We start from the raw sequence: 26,604 nt of genomic DNA, 5'->3' as shown, positions 1-26,604 counted from the left end.
TAAATTCCTAAGGTACACTGTAACATCACACATGCATATTTATAGCTTCACAAGTCTCTTCCAACCTCAACTATTCTGTGATAGCCAAGCTATACTTGTCCAAATCTTTAGTTCTTTAATTTCTTAAAATTTAATTTCAAACCAAGAACTGCCAGTTAAAGGAATTTAACATAATGCCAATTTAGGCCATGGCTTGATGATGGTGTTCTCTCTTCCATCTTTTTTCCCCAAACAAGATGCATTTTTATGTTCCAATGAAAACAATAAATCTCAAAATTTACACTGCAGCATCCTCAGCTTTCTGAAACACAGGTTTTGTGAAAAGAAAGGCAAGTCGAATAGATTTAGATGTGAAAACCCAAATAGCCTATGGATCAATAAAACTGAATTCAGACATGAAGATGAGCTCTTTTAAGTTCCTTTTCAGATATGTTACTGCAGAGTCTCAAGCTACATGAGAAAGCAGCAGTGACAGACAGGCAATGCTTACATATATAAGCAGCAAAGAGTGTTGCTAGGTCTTAAAATCTACCTTCCACATCTGTGCTAACATGCCTAACTTTACCTACATGAAATACAGTTAATAATGCAAGTTTAAAAATATCCATTCTTTCCACTAAAAGTTTGTGTTTTCTCCAAAGGCCAGGCACAACACACAATATCATACTTCAAAGCTTGAACAAGCAGTGACCTTTAAGTAACACAGCACTTGCACGTGCTTGGGATATGCTGCTTCTTTGATGTTCAGGCTGTAGCCGTACTCTGATGTGCCTGCAGTGCTACCTCTTCTTTCCTACCAGTGAAATGCTGAAAGGTAGAAGTTAATTGGGATCAAGTGCTGTCAACAGAAACAAACTGTGCAATAATATGCTCCAGTTTGATTCAAACAAGATTGGAAAAGTACAATTCTAATTAGGATCTATCAACACTTCAAAAAGTTACTGCCAGAATATGACAAGATTCCTTCAAAGTTATGTGGGAACAGCAAACCACAGCCTTAGTGATACCTTCATGAAAAAACAAGTTGCTAACTACCACTGCATTGCTCTATTTGCCGATTCTCACGAGGCCGAAAGAAGGAGCATAACAGTAAACCTGATCCCCATATTGCTCTGACAAATTAGACTGCCTAAAATAATTAAAACCTGGAGGAGGTGAAGTCAGAGAGAAAGAGAACATTAACACAGCTGGGCTGGCATCACCACAGGAATCCTAACGACTGTATTAAGGTAGCAGAACACACTTGATGACTGGATGTATTTTGTGACTTAGTGGCCTAGATTACTGAAATTATTGAATTGCAACATACTTCTCAAGAGCTGAATCATCAAGATATTAACATTCATGGCACACACATCAACAGTATCCTGAGCCACATCTGTGTGAGTGCAGCCAAGAGAGCCAGGGAAGCAATTTCCCTCCCTGACACTCATGGAACAACCTGCTCGAGGGCCCTTACAGAGAGGCTGAGGGAACTGGAGGAGGCTTCAGGAGAACCTGCTGGCAGCCTTTTCACACCCCTAGAACTGGTCACCAAGACAGAGCTGCTCTTCTGACTCAGGTTCAAAGTAGTTTAAAGAGGGAAAATATGGATTTAAAAGTGCAACTGTGGACTCTCCATCTTCAAGACTTCTAGACAATCCCTGAGTAACCTACTCTGAATTCAACTTTAGGCAGAAGATCCCTTTCTGAATGGCTGTGTGAGTCTAAGACATTTTCATCTCACTCCAGCAACAATGAAAAGGCTGAGACCATGGAAAGAAGCCCAAGTCAATTATTTTCCTCATATTTAGTTGAAGACCAGATTCTTTCTCCTCTAAAAGTAGAACCATAGCAGCTCTTAGGTTTCCAAGCAGGCTTCTCTGCATCTGTGATGATACTGAAAAACGTTACTTCATTTTTTTTTTTCATTCCTGAGTCTTAGTTTTGGGCTTTTTGCTTGTTTTTTCAAGCAGCAGACGTGACAGGAGATAGACACCTGATATTCTATTGCAAAATACAAAGATTATTTTAGGCCTTCATGCTACTGGATTCCAAGGCCTACGGCAGACAACAGTTGCTTTGGCTTAGAACACAGGCAGCTGTGGCTTGCAGCCATCAAGTCTGTTATAGGAGCTCACCACATTCTGCAGATCTATTGAAATATTTGTGGACAGAGGCTCCCTTTCCAGGACATCACAGCAGCCTTGCTTAGCTGGTCTGAGAGCCCCTTGCACCAATATCAATGACTTTGCTCATGTATTTAACATTTTAATGTCTTACACTCAGAACTCATGGCAACAAAAACTGTTGCTCCTACTATGTTAATTCAAAGATATTTGCTCTCTCTCACCATTATTTCCCAGAGAGACACGAGGTTTATTTCAACTCTCCCAAAAGTGGAGATCCTTGCCTCTTTCTTGGAAGTAAAAAAAATAAAATAAAATAAATCTTAAAATCTAAATGAAGGGTACCTTTGTGACATCTTAAACATTTCCTCAGAGAATTGTTTAGAAAAAAGAGGGTTTTGGCCTTATGGAAAAGGAAGGGAAGACGAAGGTTCCAAGCACACCATGCTGAGCCAAAATAAGCAGATGCGGAGTGTCCAGCTGTGAGGAAAGGGTAACAGGCTAACTCAGCTGCTGAATCATTTTTTCAACTAGTCTTTCCAAGAGCAAAACGCAGGAGTTTCCAGCCACTGAGATGATAATACAAAACTGAGAATTCAAAATAGGCTCCCACAAGAGACAGTAACAAAACTGGAACATTTGCTTTTTAAACAATGCAGCTTTTCTTATTCTCTTACGTACAGCTCCTGAACCAGAAGCCACAACAAACAGATGTGGCCATGAGACGCAGGCTGTTTGCTCTGCTATGGTTCAGATCTGCGACTTGACGTGGATAAAGTGAGGTCCAACACAGACTCATTTTGCTTGAAACACACAACACTTGCTAGTGTAGCCTTTCCTTATCCTGGCAGCAGCATCAGAAGAGAAAAATGGTGCTAAACATCACCCAGTATTCAACACTGCCCTCCAAACGAGCTGAATTTGTACAAATTTGCATCAACACTGCAGTATACATTTATGTACTTCTAGTCACACACTCTCCTATGCTCAGTCCACGAAACCCAGTAATCACATGATAGTTTGCTGATTTCCAACCACTGCTGTAAAAGTGATTCTTAATTCTCTTGTCTTCTTTCATCAGAACAAAAAGAAACCAGATGGAAATTAAATGTAAGAATTAGTTATGTGACTAGAGACAACTTTTTCATGACAATCAAAAATTCAAAAACCTCTTTAGTTCTAAAGCAAAGTGAAAACGGAAGACATCTCACTTTGAAGTTCTGAAAAAATCCAGGGATAAATGTTGAACAGCAAATCACATGATACCTTTCATCCTTTTTAATCACCATTGTAATAGGAAGTTCCAAGTCAGTCTGGCAAGCTGCCACTGTTTTGGTGGCTACAGTATTTTTGTTTTCCATGTCAAGCTTTAAAAAGCATTTTATGAGTACCTCAAAATGAGCAAGTTTGTTTTGTGGGTTGTGTGTACAGGCTTGTTATTTTTTGGGCATATTTTTTGTTTATTTAAAGTTTCATTCGTTCTCTCCTGTTTTACATTTTATATTACATCAGAATAACTTTTCTTCTGGAACAGAATTCCAGACAATCTGTAAAAAAAATCCTAATTTTGAAAATCACTGACATTGACAGAAAAATATATTACCACTGAATGCTCGTGTTGAAGATTTCCTCATTAGTGTTCTACACTAGTGATCACACACTCTTCCAGACAAAAATGAGCACCACAGCCTTGTGACTGTTACTTTGCTCTACTACTCAGGCCAGCTTTGGTGCTTCATTTCTCCCCAATAGCTGGCACACCTGCCTTTCTGCTTCCTCCTCACAACATTTCTACTGCTCCCTGACACACAGTCCAGCTGAAATCCTTGAAAACTGCCAGCTGTGTTCAACTTAAAGTGTGAGGAATGGAAAAGGAGGAAAACCCATCCAAAATCACATCCTGTGAATGCATCACCCTCACAGAGGCCATATATGCCATCACTATCACACATCACAACTATATTCTGACATTGCTTCCACTCCCTACATCCAGGATGTCTCTAATTACTTGGAAATTTCTGAATTCAGCAAGCAAAAATAAATACCAATCCCATCTCCCATGCTCTAATGATGACTTGTTGCATCCAGCATTACTTAACATTCTCACTTAGTTTCACTTTGAAACAAGGATTAAAAAAAAAATTAAAAATCAATGTCAGACATGTAATTCCATCTGCAGCAAATGCTCAAATGATGAAAATAATATGTGTGAAAAAAGGCTGATTTCAAAACACATAATTATTTATGCCAGTGATTTCTAAGTTTCATGGTTAAATTCTAAATTAAATTAATTTCATGCAGCTAAGTTCAGCACACTGAATCACAGCACTTCAGAGTGTACTGACAGACTCAAGGCTAAAAGTAAAGTGGTAGCAGTTTCCTGTAATTCCTCAGAGTTTCCTATTGTAATCGTGAAGTGACTTTAGTACTGCTAAATATTTTTAAGAAGATGTAAAGAATAAGTTGTTGAGTATAGCACCCCAAACATCATAGCCAAGGTGAGGGCTTGAGAAAAGAAGAAGAGGAGAAAGCTGGTAGGTTATAAGACTGGAAATTGCACAGAGACATTTATTAAAGGCATTCACGATTCTCTGCTTCCACATTCCCTTGCATGCAGAGCTTCCGAGATTTTACTGACGGGTCAAAGAATGAACCATTAATTTTTAGTATGTGTGTTAAAGATGTGCACTCTGTTACAGGTTAAGTACAAAAGTATCCTGGATGCTAATTAAATTTTTCACTAGGTTAAAGCATAGTAAAACGAAGTGTTTCTGGAAAGGATTGTAAAATGCCCTTTTAGAATACTGCAAACACAGTAAATGGGAAAGTGCAGGACCCAGCTGGCTACTACAGTGAGCAGACAATTTAATGGCATTTGCTGCTTGTGTTTTACAGCAGAATAACCAAAGAAGCCCTCAGAAGCCCGAGCCAGCCACACAACCCCATTTACTGCAGTAAATAATACGTCACTTTGAGCAATGCCAAACTCACTCTATTTTATATGAAATGTCATGTTTTCCGAGAAACATAAATAATGGAAGTATGGGCCTTTTGAAAGGAAAAACAAACAAACAAACAACAAAAACCTGCCACCCCAAATCTCACAATTACAAGAACTGTTTTCTGTCAAGACTAACAGTTGCTGTCTCACTTTACTGGAGAGCCTACTGGGAATGGTTTCAAAGGAGGCCAATGCAAATACAAATTGATTCCCGAGCTGGAAAGAAGCTTCAGACATACACTGTTCTGCTGAGACCAATTCATGTCTTTTTCCTAGTATTTTATGATACCTTCAAGTCACAAAGTATTCTTCATCCAAAATAGAACTGATGGCATGTCCTCTCAAATACAAAAGCAAAGCAACTACACTTTCTTTAACTTTTCAAAAGTAATTCATTAGCAATCTTTTTATTTTATAAACCCATACAAAAGATCAATCCTGGTGTAAATATGTCTTGTAAAGCCCTTTCAACTCTCCCTCCACATCATTTCATAAGTGCATCATTCAGTACAATTCTTATTTGTTCATGCACTAATAGATCCCAACATCTTCACTGGGACATTTAGGAATGGTAAAAGAAGGTTGAAATATTCAGCTTTACTTCCTCATGAGGAACAGGTCCTCTTTTAAATACAATCCAACAGCAAGATCCTTCTATTTCTCTCTTTCAAGCTCTGCACACTCAGCTGTCAGTTCCTGCCCATATTACCTGGAAGAGTTATTCCAACCTACCATGATAACTTCAGAGGTTGCAACACCAGACCTACTGAGGGTGCTGAGATTTCTTACGTCTCTTTTTGGTATTGTGCTTTTGCAGGAATTATCTACTGCAAAGTAAAACAAATTGTAAGCACTGCCAAAACCAAGAAAATACTGTGAATTGAGTATAAAATGAACAGAGTAAATTTTTGGTTCAGTTTTAGTTGTTTACAAGCCAGATCCAGAAGTTGAACTTGATGACCCTTGTGGCTCCCTTCCAACTCAGGATTATTCTATGACTCAGATGGAATTCATTTCTGCATAATTGAACTAATGGCACAAACTACTTCAGTAACAATTTTACTGAGACAACAGTCACACATTTTACAAATAAAACCCCCTTATGATTAAGAACTTTGCCTGAAGAAGATACTCTCTTAAAATCAGAGTATCCCAGACAGACTAAATGATTTCTCACATGCTGAAACAAAACAAAGAAAACAGAAGACTTTCAGCGATGCATTTAAAATATTTGGTAGTATTAAAACAAGGGAAGAAGCGGCATGGGAGAAATAGTTTTCAGTATAAAAAATGTTTAAATAAGTTTAAATCCATAAACAAGCTAACATTCATTAATATGATGCATCTGTTCTCACTTGATGGTACCCTGAGAAAAAAAGGTGACTATTTCCACAAATGTCATTTTCCATATTTGACTTATTCTTTTAAAATCAGATTTTACTTGGTTTCTCATCAGCTGTGTGTTTTATAATCTTTTTCTTTAATGAGAATTAGTTAAATAGCAACAAAGATGCTCTGGATTGCTGGCCTGTTACAGAATGGCTGGCAGCACTGTATGCCAAAATAAAATCTGGAAAATACCACTGTTTATGAGCACAAGAAAGAAGTATTTTCTGTTTTTTAAAGAGAAAAGTACTAGTCTAAGGTTTGTAAACTGGTATGGTTGAATGCAAATGTTATACTTTAACACAGCCAGGTTGGACAGGCTTGGAGAATGCTGGTCTAGTGGAAGGTGTCCCTGCCCATAGCAGGGGGTGGGAAGAGAAGCTTCAACATCCCTTCCAACCCAAACCATTCTGGAATTCTGACTCTGATTGGCTTAAATAAAGAAGTGGGGGAAATCCCTGTGTATGCACATTATTGAAACGTTTCACGTTTCTCACACTGCAGAGCAGAAAGGGATTTACTTTGGTTTGGGGTCTTTTTCACATCTTTTATACATTCAGGATTAATTCCTCGATGACTGACAAAACCCTGATTTTGTCAGCAACGGTGCTTCATTTTTAACTGCAATAGAAATCTGAATTATGATCTTTTTACCATGGCTCATTTTTGACATTTGCAACCCGTTTTGCTGATGTAACTGCAGTTAAAAGTAACTCACAAAGTTTTTCCACTGACAGTTTTTACAAAGTGTGACTCTGGCAGCATAAAGTTTTTGTATCTTTTCCATTATAGTTTTGGAAAATCCCAAACTGCCAAACCACAAAAGAATTCAGAAAACAAGCAGAATGATACTTTAGGTTACAGTAGAGTAACAATTTAGTATTTGCCCCCTTCCAGCAATTACCTACAACCATAGCAACAAATAAAACCGGAATCCTTGCATCTTACACTGCATCCCCATGTTCACTGAAGACATCAGCCATCAAATAGCATGGTTCAGTTGCACCACACAGTTCAGATCCACAGAATCACTAACACTGAAAAAGACTTCCAAGATCACCAAATCCAACCTGTGACTGATCCCCACCTTGCCACCCACACCAGAGCACTGAGTGCCACGTCACTGAACACCTCCCGGGATGGAGACTCCACCACATCCCAGGATGGGGATGGCACCACCTCCCTGGCAGCCCCTTCCAGCACCTGCCCAGCCTTTCCTTGAAGAAATTACTCCTGATGTCCAACCCAAAGTTTCCCTTCAGGCCATTCCCCCTCATCCAGTCTCTTGTTTCCTGAGAGCAGAGCCTGACCCCCACCAGGCTGCATTCTCCTGTCAGGGAGTTATGGAGAGCAAGAAGGTCCCCCCTGAGCATCTTTTTCTCCAGCACAACCTCCCCAGCTCTCTCAGCAGCTCCTCATATGACTTAGAGAATGCCAAACTGCACTCTAAAATACCACTGCTGATCCTGAATGCCTGCCCCACCCCAGACAAGCACTGAAATGCACTACTTAACAAACCTCTCTATGTGCTGGGAGAAGTTTTTATTTTGAGAACTATTCTCACAGAAAACAAACTACTGGATAGGTTAGGAAGCAGAGAATGTCATGAGGTTAATACAGGAGCAGGGCACATTGCAGCTTGAAAACCACATGGTGATTCAAGAGGTGAGCAAATGAACTAGCAATAATCTGCCAAAGGTTTACACACAGAATATTTTGAGGAGCAAGTCTCCATTGCCCAAGCCAATGGGACCCAAGGTCTTATCCCTCCCAGTGTGATAAAAAAAATTACAACAACCATTGCAGGAGATGTGGAACGTAGGGTGGAAGGAAGGACAAAATGAATCAACCTCATCTGAAGTGAACAATACACTAGTGAAGTCTGAAGGCTGCAACCTCAGCTTGGGTTGATACAGCTCATTTCAGCAGAGCTCCTGAGTGCATGAGCAGACTCAGAGCTGGGATGCCAGAATTTGGCACTGCCTTGCTGCATTTTTCAGATGGTCCCTGGGGATGCTGGCTCCTGAGCACATTCACACGTCTAGGTTAACACACAGTGCAGCCCACGGGCTCTTCCCAAGGAAAGGAGAAGCATTTCTGTGACTTGATTTTGGTGGGGGAAGACTGAGGGGAGGAAGAGGAGTATGCTGGGATGTGCATGTGAGCTATGCCAAACTCTGCAATTTGTCCTCAAGGCTAGAAAAGGTCCCTCCAAGACTTGCTGTACCTACCATGGACTGGCCCAGCCCTCATGTGACATTGACACTGTTTCTTTGCTGACAATCCAGACTTACAGAAAGCTGAGCAATTATTCTCTGCATTTAACTGAAATTCTAAGAATACACATTTCCTTTTAATGATTCACCAAGCATAACCTTTGCACAGGATCATACTCTCTTATTAATATAATTTTAACCACCTTGTTGAGATTAAGATCAACTCTACATTTAGAAAACAAGACTCCTGCTGTTGTGATTTATATGTCTATAAAAGCCATATATATGGTATGCATGATATACAAAAACTGAGGAATGCATGCTCTAGCACTAAATGTCATGCTGAAAGCTTGCTAATGCCTCAGGCTACTGAGCGAGATCATACATGAAGCTGTACACAAGGAGATTGCATAGCTGTTTCTTAATTTACCTCTAAATTACAACTACCAGAGGGTTTTCTGACTATTTGTGCCTCTAAATGTCTTGTAGTCTGGTAATAACAATTTCAGGTACTACAAAAGTACGATTCCCCATTGCTAGCTGAACTTCTATATCTGTGACAAACAAAATTCTAGGTTTTCAAATTTGCAGAGGTTTTGTTCAAATTGCTTTAAAAACTCCATAATAAATGTATCCGCTCATATGGTTAAGTTACCTGAAAATATTATTGCACTAAACAAGGCATGTGTGTATATATATATAAATATACACACACTAAAGCACTAAGCCAATTGTTTATACAATTTTGAATGTTCTGTTTTGCTTCATTCATATTGTTACTTATTTTCTTGCCACAGATGACAGCCTATAACGACAAGACTGTGTATTTTAAATGAAAAATAGAAAGAGTTCTTGCTTCAAGACTGTTTCATTAGTCTACATTAAGTATATATACACCATGTTATTAAAAATTATTCAAAGGAAAGCTATGCCAGCACAGCCAACTCCTCCTAGCAAGTCCATTAACAAGAAAAAGAATCTCATATGAGCAGAGCTTGAGGGTACATTTCCACAGATGAAATCTGTAGCATAATTTATGTAACCATAAAAACTGGAAACATTTTCCAAAAACTATGAATTCTGTAAGTCAGTATTTTTTTAAAAGAAAGAAAATTTTTATAGGAGTTTAATAATAAACACTTTCATTTGAAGTTGATTTTCAAAGGAGCAGGTCAACACTTTTATAGAAATGCCTTCAGGAAAGGTTGACAGTAATGGTGGGTCAGAAGGTGAGAGGAGAAAAAGCCTTGAATCAGAACCTCAATCAGCTGACACCTGGTTGATCTACTGTAGGGGAATTATAAGCTTTTTTTTTATTTTTCCCAGCAGCTACAAATTCTAAAAGCTCCTTTTAAAAAGTGCGTTGAATGGTAAGGTGCTCATGAACGTGTATAATTGAAGAGCTGGAACTAAGAGGTGACACACCCAAGCACCATATTGTCCATTTGGATTGTAGATTCCTGAAGAAGGGGCAGTGGTTGGTGTCCTCTCAAACTGCCTCTGCTTCCTGTGCCTGGAGCTGCGGGGAACAGGCTGAGCTGAGACAACTGAACAGAGCTGGCTGGAAAATACTGAGGGAGTGGCATTCAGGTAGCAGGGAACAAAAATTAGATGCAGGTTAAAGGAAACATACCAATTTATGACTAACTACACTGAACTGTTTGCATTTTTGTTTGAAAACACTGCTGTCTTTTTTATTATTTTTAGCTGCAATACAGAATAATTGCCTGAAATAAAGGCCTTCAATATTTCCAAATAAAGCCCATCAATATTTCCAAAGCCAAATGCATACTCATACATTTCCTGGACTGAAGGATGAAGACAATTTTAGAGACGCTGGAAACTCCTATGTAAAATTTCAAGCTCTGAACAGCTCCATGGGTAGCACTCCTCGTTTTCCAAAAAGACAGGAAAAAATTGATTTGAAGGTAAATGCTCAAATTTCCCCTTATTAAAATTCAACACATGTTGCCAGCTTCAGTATGACTCCACTGAGCTCCATAATTTTGCTTTAGAACAGTAATTGCTAGACCAAAAACTAAATCCTTCTTATTTTGATATAGGTAAGATTAATGTCAAACCAAAGCTGACTGTAATGATACATGCACAAAAAGAGGAGAGACTCTTATATTCAACACTTATTCTACTTTATGAAGATCCCAAAAAATTCCATCTTTACAAAGTGAAGCTAATTCTCATCACAGAATCATGGAATGGTTTGGGTTGGAAGGAACTTGAAAGCTCATCTCAATTCATGCCCCGCCATGGGCATGGACACCTTCCACCAGGCCACATTGCTCCAAGCCCTGTCCAACCTGGCCAATTCAATACTGCACTTCAAATATCAGTCACATTGTAATAATGTAAAAAATATTAAAGCAAACTGAAATATTGAACATAAAACTCAAAAATAACTAGACTGAAATGAAGCACGCTGGCTATTTTTACTTTAGAGGCAGTAAACTATCTAAATTTTTTGTTAAAAGCAACAAAGTTGTATTTTTTTAAATTTAGACAAGCGGAATGCATAACAAAACTGAAATCAGAATACTGCACCATACAGAATACAATATTTTTGTATTCTTGTATATATTTTAATATTACACATCTACACAGATGTACATATCTATATATATAAATGATACACACATGAATGAATATATATATATATATAATTATACAGGCAAGTAAACCCCTAAATATCTAACTTCTATTAATTATCTATTTCCTCATTTTTCAGTTAGGGAAAATACTCCAATTCATAAATGAGAACAATAAGACAAGAACACCATTTTGACAGAAAGGCAAGAAAGAGCTTTCTTCTGTCCCTCCTCAGATTACTGCTTTTCCACCTCAGAGGACATTTGTGATAACTAGCCACAATGACTCTGCAGTAATTATTATTATGTTCTACCTTGCCAAGAATGGCTTTGGTCAAAACCCTTCATTACCTGTGTATTGCAACTGCCAGGAGTTCCTACACCTATTTCACCCATTTGGAACTAGCACACTGCAGCAGACTGACCTTGCCTTGGTGCCAGGTTCCCATGAAGTTGCTCTATCATTCCCTTTCCCAATGGGACACAGGAGAGAACAAGATGGAAAACAACCAGCAGGGTGAGATAAGGCAGTTTCATTACAGTACAAGAAAAATAAGCAAGATTCTGTGTGTACCTGAACATACAGTGACTCTCAGGAAGTGCTTCCTCTTGCCCCACTGAGTGACACTCTTAGGAGCAAGAAGGAAAATCACACTGGTGGCACAGGTTTCTCTTCTGTTAGAATTCGGTATCAGCATATGTGATGGAAACAATCAGTTTTGTGGTGTTACCCACTGAAAATGCTTCAGGGCAAGATGGAAGGAATCTTTCTAGCAGTCTTTAATTAACTAAATCTTAATACACACAATCAAGCCATCTTTTGCACATCTACCTCGTTCTGCATTTCACAAATAGCAGAGGATTAATTTACTATCTTCTTGTGCTCTTTCAGCATAGAGATGACTTGACATACTTTAATCTTGCTTCCACTGCTACAAAATCTAAATATAGGCCATGCTCCATTCAAGGAACTTAAACTCAATTGTTTTTCTAGTGTCTTTATGAGATCTTTGGTCAATGTCCCTTTGAAATCCTTGCAGCAAACCACTTCTGCCATAACAATCTGAACATATCTGATTGACTGCAATTATGAGGTGAACTTGGAGACTCACAGTTCTACACATTTAAATACTCATGAATGAGGCAATTCTTTGTCACTTCTTGATTGAAATACTGAACTTCTTTGGTTAAAGAATAGAAGGCTTTCAAACAGCACAGTTAATGTGAATTAGCATGCTGAAGATATCAATAGACTGTAGAAGGAATATTAAGTCTGTTCCCTCTCACAACACAGCAGAAGATCCTGAATATTTATGAAGCCCTTAAACAATGCAAGAACTGAAGATATTTTTCTAAAATCTCCTTAAAGACTGTATGTTCTTCTCTTGTCACCTGTTCTACCACTGCTTACATAAAAAGCTAAGTAGGTTTCTTCCAATCATTGGCTGAGGATAGCAGGCAGATGGAATTATTTGATAGAAGCATGCAGAAGTGACCATCACTTACTTTTATATTATTGCAACCCTCTTATAACATCGGGGCTCTTTGAAGAGCCCACATTTCAAGCAGAAAAGATAACTGAATGGAGTTCTGCAACTAAGAGCTGAATGGGCAGAACCTTTGCTTACATGGACTTGTGAAATCTCATCCCCAGCCTCTTTAAAAATGAGACCAGTCCTTTGATTCCTTCAGGTACAGGCATGAATAAACTTGGCTCAAGCACTGCCATGCTGAAGAGCAAGAAGCAGAATCCTGCAGGGCTACAATTTAGAACAAACAGCATCACCCAATGGCAGAAATTCAAATCTGCAGATGATTGTCACTACACTTTCTGTTTATGGTGCTCTTCACATTACTGAGAATGATAGGGGTAACAACAAAAAATCTGAGCATCTCTGAATATTTCTCAAGTGACTAGAATTTTAATAACTCATGCCTTATAGAGTCATTTGAAATCAAGATGAAGAAAGGAAAGAGCAACAGCACAAAACCCTTTGATGAATACCAAGCTTAATTCATGTTTTAAGTAGTTGCTACAGGTATGACAACTACTACTCAGCCTGCTGGACCAGGAAAGAAGTTCCAGAAATCTCTTGAGAACTCTTGCATATAAAGGTCAATTACCTTATTTTTAGATTTTTGTCTGGGAAAATGGGCGTTTTACACCTTCAACAGGCACATTAAAAAGAAATGCTAGAGATGCAGTTTCAGCACTTAGGTAAGTGCTGAAAGAGGTCTGTAAACAGCTGTTTGACACTGGTGTACCAAGCTTTCCTTTAAAAAGGGCTGGAGTCCTGTGCTGTACCACTATAGTGATAAGGTTAAATACCAAAGAGGGCTCAAAAAAACCCACCAACATTGAGAGCCAAAAGGAAGCCAGGAAGCCTACATGTCGGTACCGACTCTGGAAATGCACAGACAGCCAGCTTGTTTTCTTTTTTAGCTTTCCATTCTTTGTATGATCAAGGGTTCAAGTGAATTTAGCCAAACTGGAAAAGTCACAAAGAACCAACTGTATCTATCAGCTTTCAATAACTGGAGGGGCAGGAAGAGAGAATAGGAACAAGGAAAGAGGGAACATTAACTTGCTGCTGCTCAAGGGGCAGCACAACAGAATAAAGTTTTGTGTTATTCTCTAAGGACAAATGAGTCACCTTGTAACAAAAATAATCCATCGATTTAGAAACAATACTGCTGCACACTGCATTCATCTCTGACCTCAAGGCAAAAGCCTCACACAAGCCCTTTATTACTCATACTGTCCTGCCCCTTGAGAGAGCCTGATTCTCTTTTGTTTACCAGTCCCTATGCTTTGATGGAAATCTTAGCACTTATTAAGGATTCATGATTGCAACAAAGCTGAAGACTAACATAATAACAACATGGGACCAGGACTCAAGATAGTTCCCTTAAATGACCCAACAGATACTCTGAAAGACACTCTTGAGCCACAGACACTTTTGCTACTTGGTGTACTTCTGTATTAGTTGGGCAGAGCCCCCATCTCCACAGCAAAGCCTTTAAAAGAACTTCTGTCAGAAGATCCATTTTCAGCTTTCCTGCTGACTTTCACAGTGCTATACCCTGACAAAACTTAGCAATTACAGAGCTCAGTCCTGCAACACCCTGAATGTTTTGTCCTTATCTAGAAAAGAATTAAAACATGCACAAGAACAGCCCCACCCAGCCAATGGAACCATGCAGAATTTTTGGTAGGTGTGCAGAAGCTCCACTTCAGAGCATCCAGGTCCAAATGGCTCCCTCTTTTGTTCAACTGTAAACCAAGAATCTTTCTTCCATTTTAGGCTTCTGTTTAACATTAGGAAAATATAATAATCACTATGATGCAGGTTTCTACTTAAGAAATCCAATAGATTTAGTTCTCCCCCCATCACCTCTGAAGAGCATATTGCCGTTACATGTCAGATGATCTTCACTGCAATGAATTTTAAATACTCCTATGCCAGAATGTAATTATTTTTAAAAAGTTACATTAATCCTGAAGAAGAACAGATAAGCTCATGGAGCTTTTCAAAAAACTGTAGCTGAGAAAGAACTATTTGTTAGTGTAGTGAAAGGTCAAGGGGAAATGGCTTCAGACTGAAAGAGGGTAAAAGTTTAGATTAGGTATTATGAAGACATTCTTCCCTGTGAGGCAGGAGAGGCCCTGGCACAGGTTTCCCAGAGAAGCTGTGGCTGCGCCATCTCTGGAAGTCTCCAAGGCCAGGCTAGACAGGCATTGGAGCAACTTGGGATAGTGGAAAGTGTCCCTGCCCATGGCAGGGGGTGAAACAAGATGGTCTTTAAAAACCTTTGCAACCCAAACTATTCTGTGACTCTACAAAAACAAAGCATGTGTCTTTATTATGAGCTTTTCTATTTTATAATCACTACAGCAAGAAAATAAAGTTGAGGATCTGGGTGGTAACAGTTTGATCTATGGATGTTGGCACCTTTTGCTAACTAAGTGGATTAGTTGCACAGCTTGTCCTCATGAAAAAAAGGAATTGAAAACTGAATTCCAAACAAGTCAAATCTTGTTCATATTTTCAGGCAGAACAGTCTTCAAATTAGGAAGCCAGTGTCATATAAAACAATTTGGCTTAGAGATCTATATATACATATAAATCCAAGCTAATTTAGATACACTAAATAGTATCCAGATGTTTTACTTGCTACTTTTATTAAGATTAATTTTAACAGTAGAAGATTTTTCTTTTCCCTTTCCTCCCAGAAGACTTCCTTTTTTCATCTCTGCACTGATAAAAAACAGCATTACAGCATTAGAGAAAGCACTGCTACCATTTCAAATAAATACGTGCACATGAAAAAAATTATCCCTCATAAATTGTTCATCTCATTACAGTGACTCTACCTAGGTAAGAAGGTGCCAGTACCAAAGGGAACTACATATTTTATTCTTCCCCCCTATATGAACAACTGAACAGCTATACCAAAGAAACAGATTCCAAGATTAGGATGCTATGATTGAGTTAATTGGCATCCATAGTACCTAAAATGTCCTTGGCAGCTTGAGGGATAGGAAATGAGGTTGTGCAGAGCAGTGCTAGATGTCACAATAAGGCAGAGATAACTCATCTTCCCTTCCATGTATACGATTCTTGTAAAGGAACACAGAAACAAGGGTGCAGATTAACTGCTATGAGCTATTTTGTATTTGTTTCATTTCTACAATAAAGAACTATATCCTCTGTAACTGATTCATTGGGGTTTTTTTGTAAGTTTTACTCTTTATTAAAGAGTTCTATACTAAAGCAGCAGAATGAGCTGAATGAATCCATCCTGTCATAGCTCTGAAAGTGGAAGAGGAAAATATCTAAAGCTGTCCCTCAGGAAACCAGCATGAATTCTGTCTGGATGATAAAAGTGAGGTGTTCAGAAGGCAAGTCTAACAAGATAATATGAGTATGGAAGAATTTTCACTTTTTCCATCTGATAGCTTCATTCATCACCTACCAGCCAAAACCTCCATCCCTTGCTCAGCCTGAGAACCCACCTCCTTCCTACCAACGTATTTAATAAAAACATACAATGCATCTTTATGAAGGAGATGGAACACAACACAAGCCAGAGGAGCTTCCCACATGTATGCCAGTAATTTCTGACAGCTCTTCCCCCTACACAGAAGGAGAAAAGAATGGAATTGCACATCTGTCACAGGCTCCTGGCAGAACTGACATGTAGTGAGCTTATCCCTTGGTGTCCCAAGTACAGCACTTCTGTTGTTCTCTCCTGTTCAAGAGCTAGTGCAACTCGGGACATGAAGGGACCCAACATGGGCCAGTCCAAAGGGAATGTTTTATATTAAGAATACCAACTCATCCAGCTTTGCAAAACATCGAAATGGGCATCAAGCCTGGCAAGAAAAGTGCACTGATCACTTGGCTTGTTACACAAACCCCACAATTTATCCTTTTTACATTGCTTTTGATTGAATACAGACAGCAAACTCTGTACAAATCCAGTAAGGGATACAAAACCAGCCCTATATTGTGAGATACAAGTCTGAAGAGAGGCGGGAACTCAGTTCTAGGTCTGAGCCGTGCACCACTTTGAACAATTAACTCATCTCAGAACTCTTGTCTGTGCAATGACAGCAGCTGCTTGTCCCATCCTCACAAGCATGTGTTTATGTATAAAAACTGCCTTACAAATGGCAAGTGCATGTATCTGAACCAATTTAAATATATTAAATAAACTGAAGGTGCAGACAGGATATGATACAACTGGCATTTCTGAAGTTTCAATGGCACTTAAGTAACGTACCATGTTATCACACGCTAGAATCTAAATATCTAGTAAGACAGCATAAGAAAATAATATTTTCAGGCAGTTTATAGCCACTTAATATGCAACGTCCAATGAAAACATTAAGCCTGCATGCGTAATTGCTCCAGGGGCCTTTGAAAGGCCCAGCAAAAAGGACAATAAGCTGTAAAAGAACCCTTTCAATATGAAAGCAACCCCCTCCCCTCCACCATCTTTAGGTATTCCACAAAAATATATTTCACTTCCAGAAACACATATTACATCATAATGGGTCAAAAACACAGCTAAGCAAGAGTGATTAATAGTATTAATAATATTTTTCAGATATATTAAAAGTTTTGGTTACATACTGTTAATGTGAATGAGGAAGTGGCAAATTATTCCCATATATACCCATCCAGAGAATCATATTACTAGAATTTGTCAAAGACACTTTGGAAGTGTTCTTCTTGCTGAAACTAAGATAGTCTAACAAATCCTGGAGGAAAGTCACATCTTTTTATCACTCAAAAAAAACCATTAAAGCTTCCTGCTGTTTCCTCTTTTTCCCCACTGTGGAAACTAAACTGGTTTTCTATATAGGAATTACAAGATAAAGGCTTTCAAGTAATTTGATAAAGGCAGACCTCAATTTTTAAAGTGACATGAAAAAGGGAGAAAAAACATGAGACTAATTCAAAGATTTAAAATTAAGTTCATGCAACAAATCACATCCATTTCCCTTCAAAGTGAAGCTGAAATTTAGTTGGAGACTTTTCAAAGAAAGCGTGAAAGTGAAAAGAAAAGGATCTAGGCATTTGCTTGCATTCTACAGGGCTGAAACAAAAGGCAGGCAGGCAGACATTACATTGTCATTAAAAAGTCAGCATATTTGTGATAGCATTTCATAGGCACCAAAAAAAAAAAAAAAGCCTCCTTTACACAATCAATTCTACAATTTACAAGCCAATTTCTAGACCAACAACATATTTCAATTACCTCATAGTCAGGCACCTCTTTACATACCAGAGTTCTGCCAGAAAAATGTAAAAGCTCACCTTGTCTTGGTTTTCCTTATTCTTGTAACACAAATTTCCAATTAAACGAATGAGATGAGATTTGAAACCAACAGCTGGATGTGAAATTTCCTCCTGCCCTGTCACAGCATGTGTGGCAGTGAAAATATTTACAGCCTGTTTCCCAGCAAGGTGAGTTAGTCTCAGGGTATCTAGAGAAAACATTTTAATACATTACCATGAGAAAATCAGTCTCACTTGGCACAGAGCTTTATTATTAACACTAAGCAACGTAATTTCTGATATTCAACATCATATTAAAGAACTTTGAACGTTTATCTCATTGTGTGATTTGGGCTGATATAACGAACCATAAAAGACCATCCCAATGTCAGAAGGCATATTTGAGTACTTTTTACACCCTTACATAGTTCACACATGAAGGCTGAAGGCTGCTGCTATCAATCTCCACCTAAAGAGTTAGAATTTGTAGGCTGTTGAGAATTCCAGCACCATAAATATATTGTTAAAACCAAGATTTTTAGAAAACTTCCTGTAGTGTGAATTTGTCATAGCAACAGGTTCAACAATCTCAACTGTCTCAGCCTCTCTTCACAGCAGAGCTGCTGTAGCCCTCTAATCAACTTTAAATTTCCTTAACACACATGCACAAAATAAATCTTGATGTTAGTCATCTTACTGTAAGCCATAAATCTAAGAACCCATCACCAAAAATAGAGGTTTGGTTGCTTTTTAAGTTATTCTTTTGTTTTTGTTGGAGGTATTTTCTTTATTTGGTTTTTTATTTGCTTGTTTGGGTTTTTTTACAATAAGAACCCTCTAAACATCTCAAAAAAGTCACCACTAAGAGCTGTTTCAACTTTTTTATTTTTACATTTTTACCTATTTGTCTCAAAAATACACAAACTTTTATAATTTTCTCACAGAAGGGTAGCATACCTCAGTCTCAAAGTGCTAAGATGTAAAAAAAGCACAAGTCATGTTATGTATCACCCCTCCTTCCTCCCTTGAGCATCTCTAGAATATCTTGGCATAATTTTCTTTATAGTACAGTACTTTATAGTGTACAGTCCTTCCCTTGCTATTTCTTATCTTCTTTAAAGTGGACCTTTAAAAGCCACTGGATTTGGTCACTAACATTCAAACTGCACTTAAATTTCAGAAATTTGGGAAACAGAAGGGAACAGGCATGGAGGAGAGGTCCTTTTCCTACTCCTTGAAGAAACTCTTCTATGCATGCAGCTAGTGGAAGAACATAGGAAGCATATGTCCCTTGCAACACTTTGCCTAAGAAAATAACATTGCTGATATTTGAATCGAGGCTCTGTTGGGCAACACAGGCCAACAGAGAAAGTAGAGAAGCAGAAAATTTCCAGGAACAAATCAAATATTTGGAAATGCAGATTAACTCCATCTTATTTATCTCACTCAAAGGTCAGAATTGTAATTACCACCAGTTATAAAAACATGTTTTCATCCACTGAGCACCAGCAGTTGAGCCTTGTGGCTGGTTCACTCACCTACAGCTGTTTCAAGCAAACCAGGGAATGCCTGCAGATGTTCCAGCTGGCTGTTGTTTGAGGTCATTTCACAAAGCACATCGAGAAGACGAATTGTCACCAGTGCTTCCTGGAATGAAAACTGCATTTCTGAAAATGGCATGTGAAGCTTAGCATAAAAACATAAACCCAGAAATGTAAACAGAGGACAGGAACCCCCAGCTCCTCAGGTTCTGTGCAGGTCTTCCAAACTGCCAAGAATAAATTTATATAAAATTATAAAATAACAATACTGTATTAGATTGCAATAATTTCTTTTCTACAGTTAGTGTTATATCTGCCTTAAAAATCATGGGGAAACCAAAACAGAGCCATACGGGATAAAATTTTAACAAAAACACGGTAGCTTCCAAAAGCAGAAATACAGAAAATTACTAGCTGAGAAAATTATTTCTGTATAAATGTTTTCTTTGAGTTTATTCAGTCTGAGTGTTCCACTTTAAAGACACAAACACCGCCTGCAAGACACCAGTTTGTTATCCGCAGGAATTCTGTAAAGTTCTGTGGTCAAACAAACTTTGGCTGTGAGAATTTACATTATTCTTGGGTAAATAGGATTGCAAACAGAGATGCAGCATTTTGGTTAGGTATGAGACACAATTTCATTTGCATATTATTTATTCAGCAAGAGAACTATTTTTTCTCACAGAATATGTTGGTCCTTCTTATAATGACAATCCAGCACTTATAGAAAATACTTTAAGAGCACATGACAGAATTTGGAAGACCACGTATTGCTCAAAAGCCAGGCTGTGACTGCAAGATGATCCCACTCCAGGAGTGTTATATAAACTGCAAGTAGTCATGAAAAGACATTGGTCACAGTAACTATTACTGCCTTGTCTGGTCCAGGGGAAAAAAAAAAACAAAACAACTTACTTACCAACAGTGTAGTATATTGGATCCATATAATGTTATTCAAATCATCAATAATAGTGTTCAGTAATTAAGTAGTACAATTATATTAATTTTTTGCTGCTTGAGAACACTGAGTTGCTATAGGGTCCAGGTACTAAAGCTGTATTTTAATTTTTTAATCCATACAGGTGTAGGAAAGTGCAAGTTTGCCCTAAATAATTCAATAAACTGTTTTCATCAGCACAAAGGCAGACTCTATTAATACATCAGCCATTATCCTGTTACAAAGTAATAATACCCCAACTGCATTTCAGACACCCTAACCAGCTTTTTACAATTCTTAAGAGGAACAGATTATTTAAAAACCATAAAAGAACTCCTGAATTTCCATGATATTTGAAACCTGCTAAGGTAAAAAAAATCGTTCCTTCCCTGATGCTGACTTTCCAAATTGGTTTTTTTTGCCCTCCACCTGTACAAAAGAAAGGCAGTAAAGGAAAATACTTCCTTTTGAATTTCAAAACCCAAAATAGTTTGACCTCTGACAGACATCTTGATACAGATATCATCTGAAAAGAAAATAAGTAAATAACCGAAGATTTTTAAAATAAAGATATTTAGAGAAAGATGGAGAAAATATGTTCCTTATAAAGAAATGAACTAAGTCCAGGGAAGGGTTTTATTTTGTAAGTATGGTTGAAAGTTAGTGCAAGCAAACTGATGCTCAAGTCAGGCTTCGAATGGAAAAGCTATTTTAGACATTGGTTTAAGCACTGCAAAAGCATATGATTAACTTCTCATGGGTTTAAGATGCAAGCTACAAGACCTGATGTTCCTTAAGAAAACAAAGCAGTGTCTACACATAACAAATTAAACAGTGGATGGGACACCCAGACAACATTCTGGGAGTAAGGCCAGTCCAAGGACTGTTACCAAAAGTTTTTAAATGTGGCCTCAGAGTTCTGGAGTCTAAAGCAGCTCACTGCTACAGACATGGCCTGAGCATGGCATTTGGCTTGTGGGCCACAGAAAAGGCCAAGCAAAGCCAAGCTGAGTATCACAGATGTTGCCCAAAGCATTTTTAATGACAGACTCTACATGCACAATCACATTTTTTGCAGTTAAATACAACTGCTACAAAAAACCTAAAAATACTTATACAAATGAGGTGAAATTGGTGCACTTCTTTATAATTACTTGTAAGAAAAGAGTTTTTGAATTTTGAGTGGCATTTGTCTTTTCCCATGGCAAGCATATGTTGTGAACAAATGTATACACAGACATGCATGCACACATACTGCGCTCCATTTATTAATCTGTTAGGACTTACATTTTCTGTTTATTCAATGAGCCCCATTTTCCCACCCAACAGTGATACTCAACTTATATGTCTTGTTTATGTGAGAGAAGAAGTCAGTGTGAAGCAGGGCAAGTTATGCAGTAATATTCACAATACTGCTGTCCCAGCACCTTCTGGTTGGACAGAGACCTTCTTCTGGTGTGCAAACAAATAGTTTTTTTCCATGAACCGAAACCACAGAAATTTGTTTGGAAAGCAACCACAGAGGATAAAAAAAACAAAAAAGGAAGGCAGGGGAAAAAAAGTAGAGATGGAATTGTCTCAGTGTATGTCCTCTCACTGCCAAGGTTGTACCTTTTCCAGAAGTAGTCAATTAAGTTATCTGACATATACTGAACAGCTGGGGCAGTGGGGGAGGCTGTGTTTCTTGGACAGATAAGAAGAGATTGTGTGCTTGTTGGTTTGTGTTTTGGTTTTATTAACACATCCAACTACCACCTCCCCATAAAGTGATTAATGGAATTTTTTCACAACACATCTCAAACCTACTTTTAAAATTCTTGTGCCTATTTAAACGAAAAAAAAACCAAAAACAAACAACCAAGCAAGTCCAACACTTTCTAACATTATCATATAAAAGCATTTAAGATAAAAGTTTTCTTTACTTTGATGATAAATTATTTATGACACTTCTCTAGAGTTTCTAGAAGTGAAACTATTGCATATTAGTTTTGCATTAAAAATAAAATTATGCTGACTACATGTATATTACTGCTTCCCATCTATGAACAGAATAAATATTTTTGTTTTGGTTCATATTTGAATCATAGGGTCATCATAGAATCATAAAATATTCTGAACTGAAAGGTAGCCCCAAGGGAGCCATCAAAGTCCATCAAGTCCAGCTCTTAGGTGAATGGTCTGTTCAGAGATCAAACCCACAACTTTGGTGTTATCAGCACCATGCTAACCAGCTGAGCTCATCTAAACTCATGGTCTGAGTTGGGAGGGACCTTAAAGCCCATCCTGTCCCACCCCTGCCTTGGGCAGGGACACCTTCCACTATCCCAGGTGGCTCCAAGCCCTGTCCAGCCTGGCCTTGGCAACCTGTGGGCAACCTGTGCCAGGGCCTCAGCACCCTCACAGGGAAGGATTTCTCCCTAATATCTAATCTGTCTTTACTCTCCATCAGCGTGAAGCCATTCCCCCTTGTCCTGTCACTACATTCATTCTAAATTTGAATGAATTACAACTGACAGCTCAAATAAATTATGGAAGTGATCTGGGTAAGATAATAAAATATCCAAATATGTGATAACTTGAACATTTTTTAGATTTTGAAGTATTTAACAATGGGGTAGACTTATTTTAATATACCATATCCTTTGCCATCCTCAAATTAAAAGCAAAAGTTGGCTGCTGTCCTACAGACTTCACTGTGTGCTCTGCCACTGCTTTCCCAAGGTAAACTGGAAAAGATACTGTTATGTGTCCCCTGGGCAACAGTAGCAATAAGGATATATCACATAACCATTTAAGTATTAGAATTTGCTAAGTCATACCTCATCTTCCACGTCTGCTGCAGCAGTGAACTTGAGCACAGCTCCACACTTCTCTTGGAAACACTCTGCAAGGAAGTCAGCATGTCTCACAAACACATTCATTTCTTCGCTGCTAACCGAGTTCTTGTCACTTACTTTCACCATCATCAGCTCTAACAAAGTAACTCTGTAGACAGAAAACAATTTGTTCATCAGATTCACTGAGCCACATACAATTATCAGTAGAATAAGCAGTAGTTAAAAATGATAAAACCAATTGTCATGCCAGTAATAGAGAGGATTGTTAAAAATTAACAAGCTTCATGAATACTGGCAATCAGTTCTTGTCTGCTGTGTTTTTTTCTGTACAGGATTAATTTAATTCATCACTGAATTAATGCCATCTGGCCAGACAGTCAATATTTTTTTCAAGTCTATTTCTTCAATTTTTATTTTCTTTTGTCCTAACAAAACATTACTGAGATTGCATATTCCCTATACCTAAAATTTCCAACACACCAGCTCTTACAAGCTGTTAAGCATAGCAAAATAAGCACAGACTATTTGACGGTTTCTGTTTGAAAAATACAGGTTTTCCAGCCCTTGCCTTGCTCACAGTCCTTCACTAACTCTTCCCCACAACCCCAAACCAATTCTGAGACCAAACAGGGAAAATAAAAATTGATATGCACATTCTGTTCTTTACAGTCATTTTATAATTGTTTCTAGAGGGACTAAGCAAATCCAAGTTAATCACTCACGTACCAGTCAGAGATATTCAATGTATTAAGCTGGCAAGTAACGAGGTACATAATGAAGCTGCTGTATGAAATCTTCTTGAGCTGGGGATTTTAACAGCTTTAATTTTATTTTATTTCCAATGTCCTTTCATGTTGTCAGGGCAAAATAGAAGCATTTTGTGGAAGAAGCACTTGGACATGGCAGAGGCCCTCCTACAGGTCCCTGCTCCAGTCCAGCACACAGGGACTGGGGAAGTCTCACCATCATTCCCTCAAACCATAGCAACACTGTTTACTGAATGAATTCAAAAGCCAGCTCAGTATTTTCTTTCAGTGAAATATTTGAAATTCAGATAGAACGATTGACATTTAAACATGTGGAATAGTTCAAATGCTTTTTCTTTTAAATTTACCAAGCAGGTTGTCAGAAGAGGAAGAGAAATATCTTTTTCTGTGGAAAAAGTTTGGTCACTGCTTTATTAACCTCCAAGAAGCCACCTCTATTCATCACAAAACAGCTACTTAGTCCTTGCTAAACTGAATTCTCCGTGCTATTAATACAGCTGCATGAAACTATTATCTGAAGGAGGACAAAACGTTTTTCAGCACGGCAGCACAGAAGTGCTGCCGGCACACCTGGCAAAGGGCAGACCCGGGGCAGGAGGCTGGAGCAGCCTCTCTCAGGGGCTCTGCTCCCCGTCTGTTTGTCCTGCAGGTCACAGCCAGGTGCACCCTGCCCATCTCCACACAACCAGAGTCCAGCCCCAACACCCCGCACCGACCAAAGGCTTTCCCACTTGGCATCCCGTACAAAACCCCAAGCCCATAGATCTGTCATGTGCCCCTGACACAGGGCTAGACTTGACGTGTCAGTTGTCACCAATTTTAGAATCTTTCAAGCGTGTGCTCAGCTAAGAACACAGGCTGGTCACAGGCTGGATGAACAAAGGAAATAGTGGGTTGACGCTAAAATCAAACCTAGAGATGCAAGTACTTGAGCATCTTAGAAACACATGAAGGTATTCAGCTGCACTTTTGCAAGCTGTTAATTAAAGCAAAACCCCTTCTTGGAAGAGACAACAACAGATGTGATCATTTTGGAAGATTTTATAATTAAGCCAAGCAAGGCATGAACTTAGTGTGTCCATGCTCAAGGCTATCTTGGATGAATGCAAACCAGGCTTTTTCTAAATACTTCTGCCAAATACCTGCACACACGTGCAGGAAAATCTCAAATCTGGCAAGGAATTCAAGAATCTATACTCTGTTACCCGAACGGCCATATCCTTCTACAATAATCCCTCCCAGAGAACCAGCAGGAATTGTCACAACACCATGCACTTCTCCAGGCCAGAATAACACTAAAAACCTGATCACATTAACACAGGATTTATTTCAGGCCATTTGCACACTTACACATGCAACACATTAAATTTGTTAGGAAATGAAAGAGAAAATTGTCCAGAAGTCAGAAATTTTATTTTAACTGAAAATTCAAATGGCTAATCCACTTGTACAAGAACTGCCTTGAGGCAGGCACGATGGCCACCGCAACACAAATGCACTGGATTTCAACAGCAGGAAATACTCTGAATAGTGCAAATACTGTGAATAGTGCAAATAACTGTGGTTGCATAGCCATGTACACTCTGGGCATCCCAGGCCTGCAAACTTTAGGAGTCACCACTAATGGGCATATTCACAAGCCTCCTCAGCACAGCTAATTTCATTTCAGCAAACATATTTAAACTACCTGTATTTAATGTGTGTGACAGGATACTGTAAATGAGGGCTACCATATATTCACAAGCTCCAGCTGCCTTCCCCAGACATCTCAATACCATTCTTCATTTATTTACAGGACTTGGTTAGCCTCACAGAACACCCAACACAACAATGCTTGAAGTGAAGACTTCTTGTCTTATTTTGAAACAATTAATTCCCTATGCTTTGGGGTTCATTGCTACTTTTTTCTCCAGTTCATGACAGTCAAAACATTTTTATCTGAATTGGATTTGCCTCCTCATATATCTTGAAAGAATGCTTTCTTAAATACATTAACACTACTTAGGAATATATCAAGGCAGGGTATTCTTCTATAGCTTGGATGCAAAAATATTATTTCACAGCACTCCCATATGTTTGTCAGGAAATTAAGCAGTGTCCAATTCATAACACACTGTACTGTGATTATGTATTTGAAAAACTTAATGAAATTGACTGGCAGAACTCTTGGGATTAATAATAAATTCAGCAGATATGTTGTAAGTGGTGATCCCCTGTGATCATCTATGTGATGCCTACACCAAAAGTGAGGTGAGGAATCCAATGACCGTCTGTACTATGCTGAGACCTTTCTAGAAACTGGTTACACCTACTTTTCAGTACAACTGAACACCCCAACCAGCCCGCACTATCCTCAAAGGCATTATGAAAACATGCAAACTGCCATTCATGATATTCCCCAAAAGAATTCAATCTAGCTCATT

General features: G+C 38.5%; 1 protein-coding gene across 50 annotated transcripts in view; it reads right to left on the bottom strand.

The window, feature by feature from the left end:
- Positions 1 to 26,604, bottom strand: part of ATXN10 (ataxin 10) — a 215,073-nt gene that overhangs the window by 161,896 nt on the left and 26,573 nt on the right. For all 50 annotated transcript variants that reach the window (XM_085570120.1, XM_085570121.1, XM_085570122.1 and 47 more), the window contains exons 7-9: positions 23,397 to 23,562; positions 19,638 to 19,746; positions 18,139 to 18,308 (exon numbers count right to left, since the gene is read on the bottom strand). In XM_085570120.1, the coding sequence (XP_085426246.1) occupies positions 18,139 to 18,308; positions 19,638 to 19,746; positions 23,397 to 23,562 (445 nt within the window). The remainder of the gene's footprint in view (positions 1 to 18,138; positions 18,309 to 19,637; positions 19,747 to 23,396; positions 23,563 to 26,604) is intronic.

The sequence above is a fragment of the Lonchura striata genome, chromosome 1A, assembly GCF_050655825.1.
Source record: "Lonchura striata isolate lonStrDom1 chromosome 1A, ASM5065582v1, whole genome shotgun sequence".
Lineage (NCBI taxonomy): Eukaryota > Metazoa > Chordata > Aves > Passeriformes > Estrildidae > Lonchura > Lonchura striata.
This window is presented reverse-complemented; position numbering and strand designations above follow the sequence as displayed.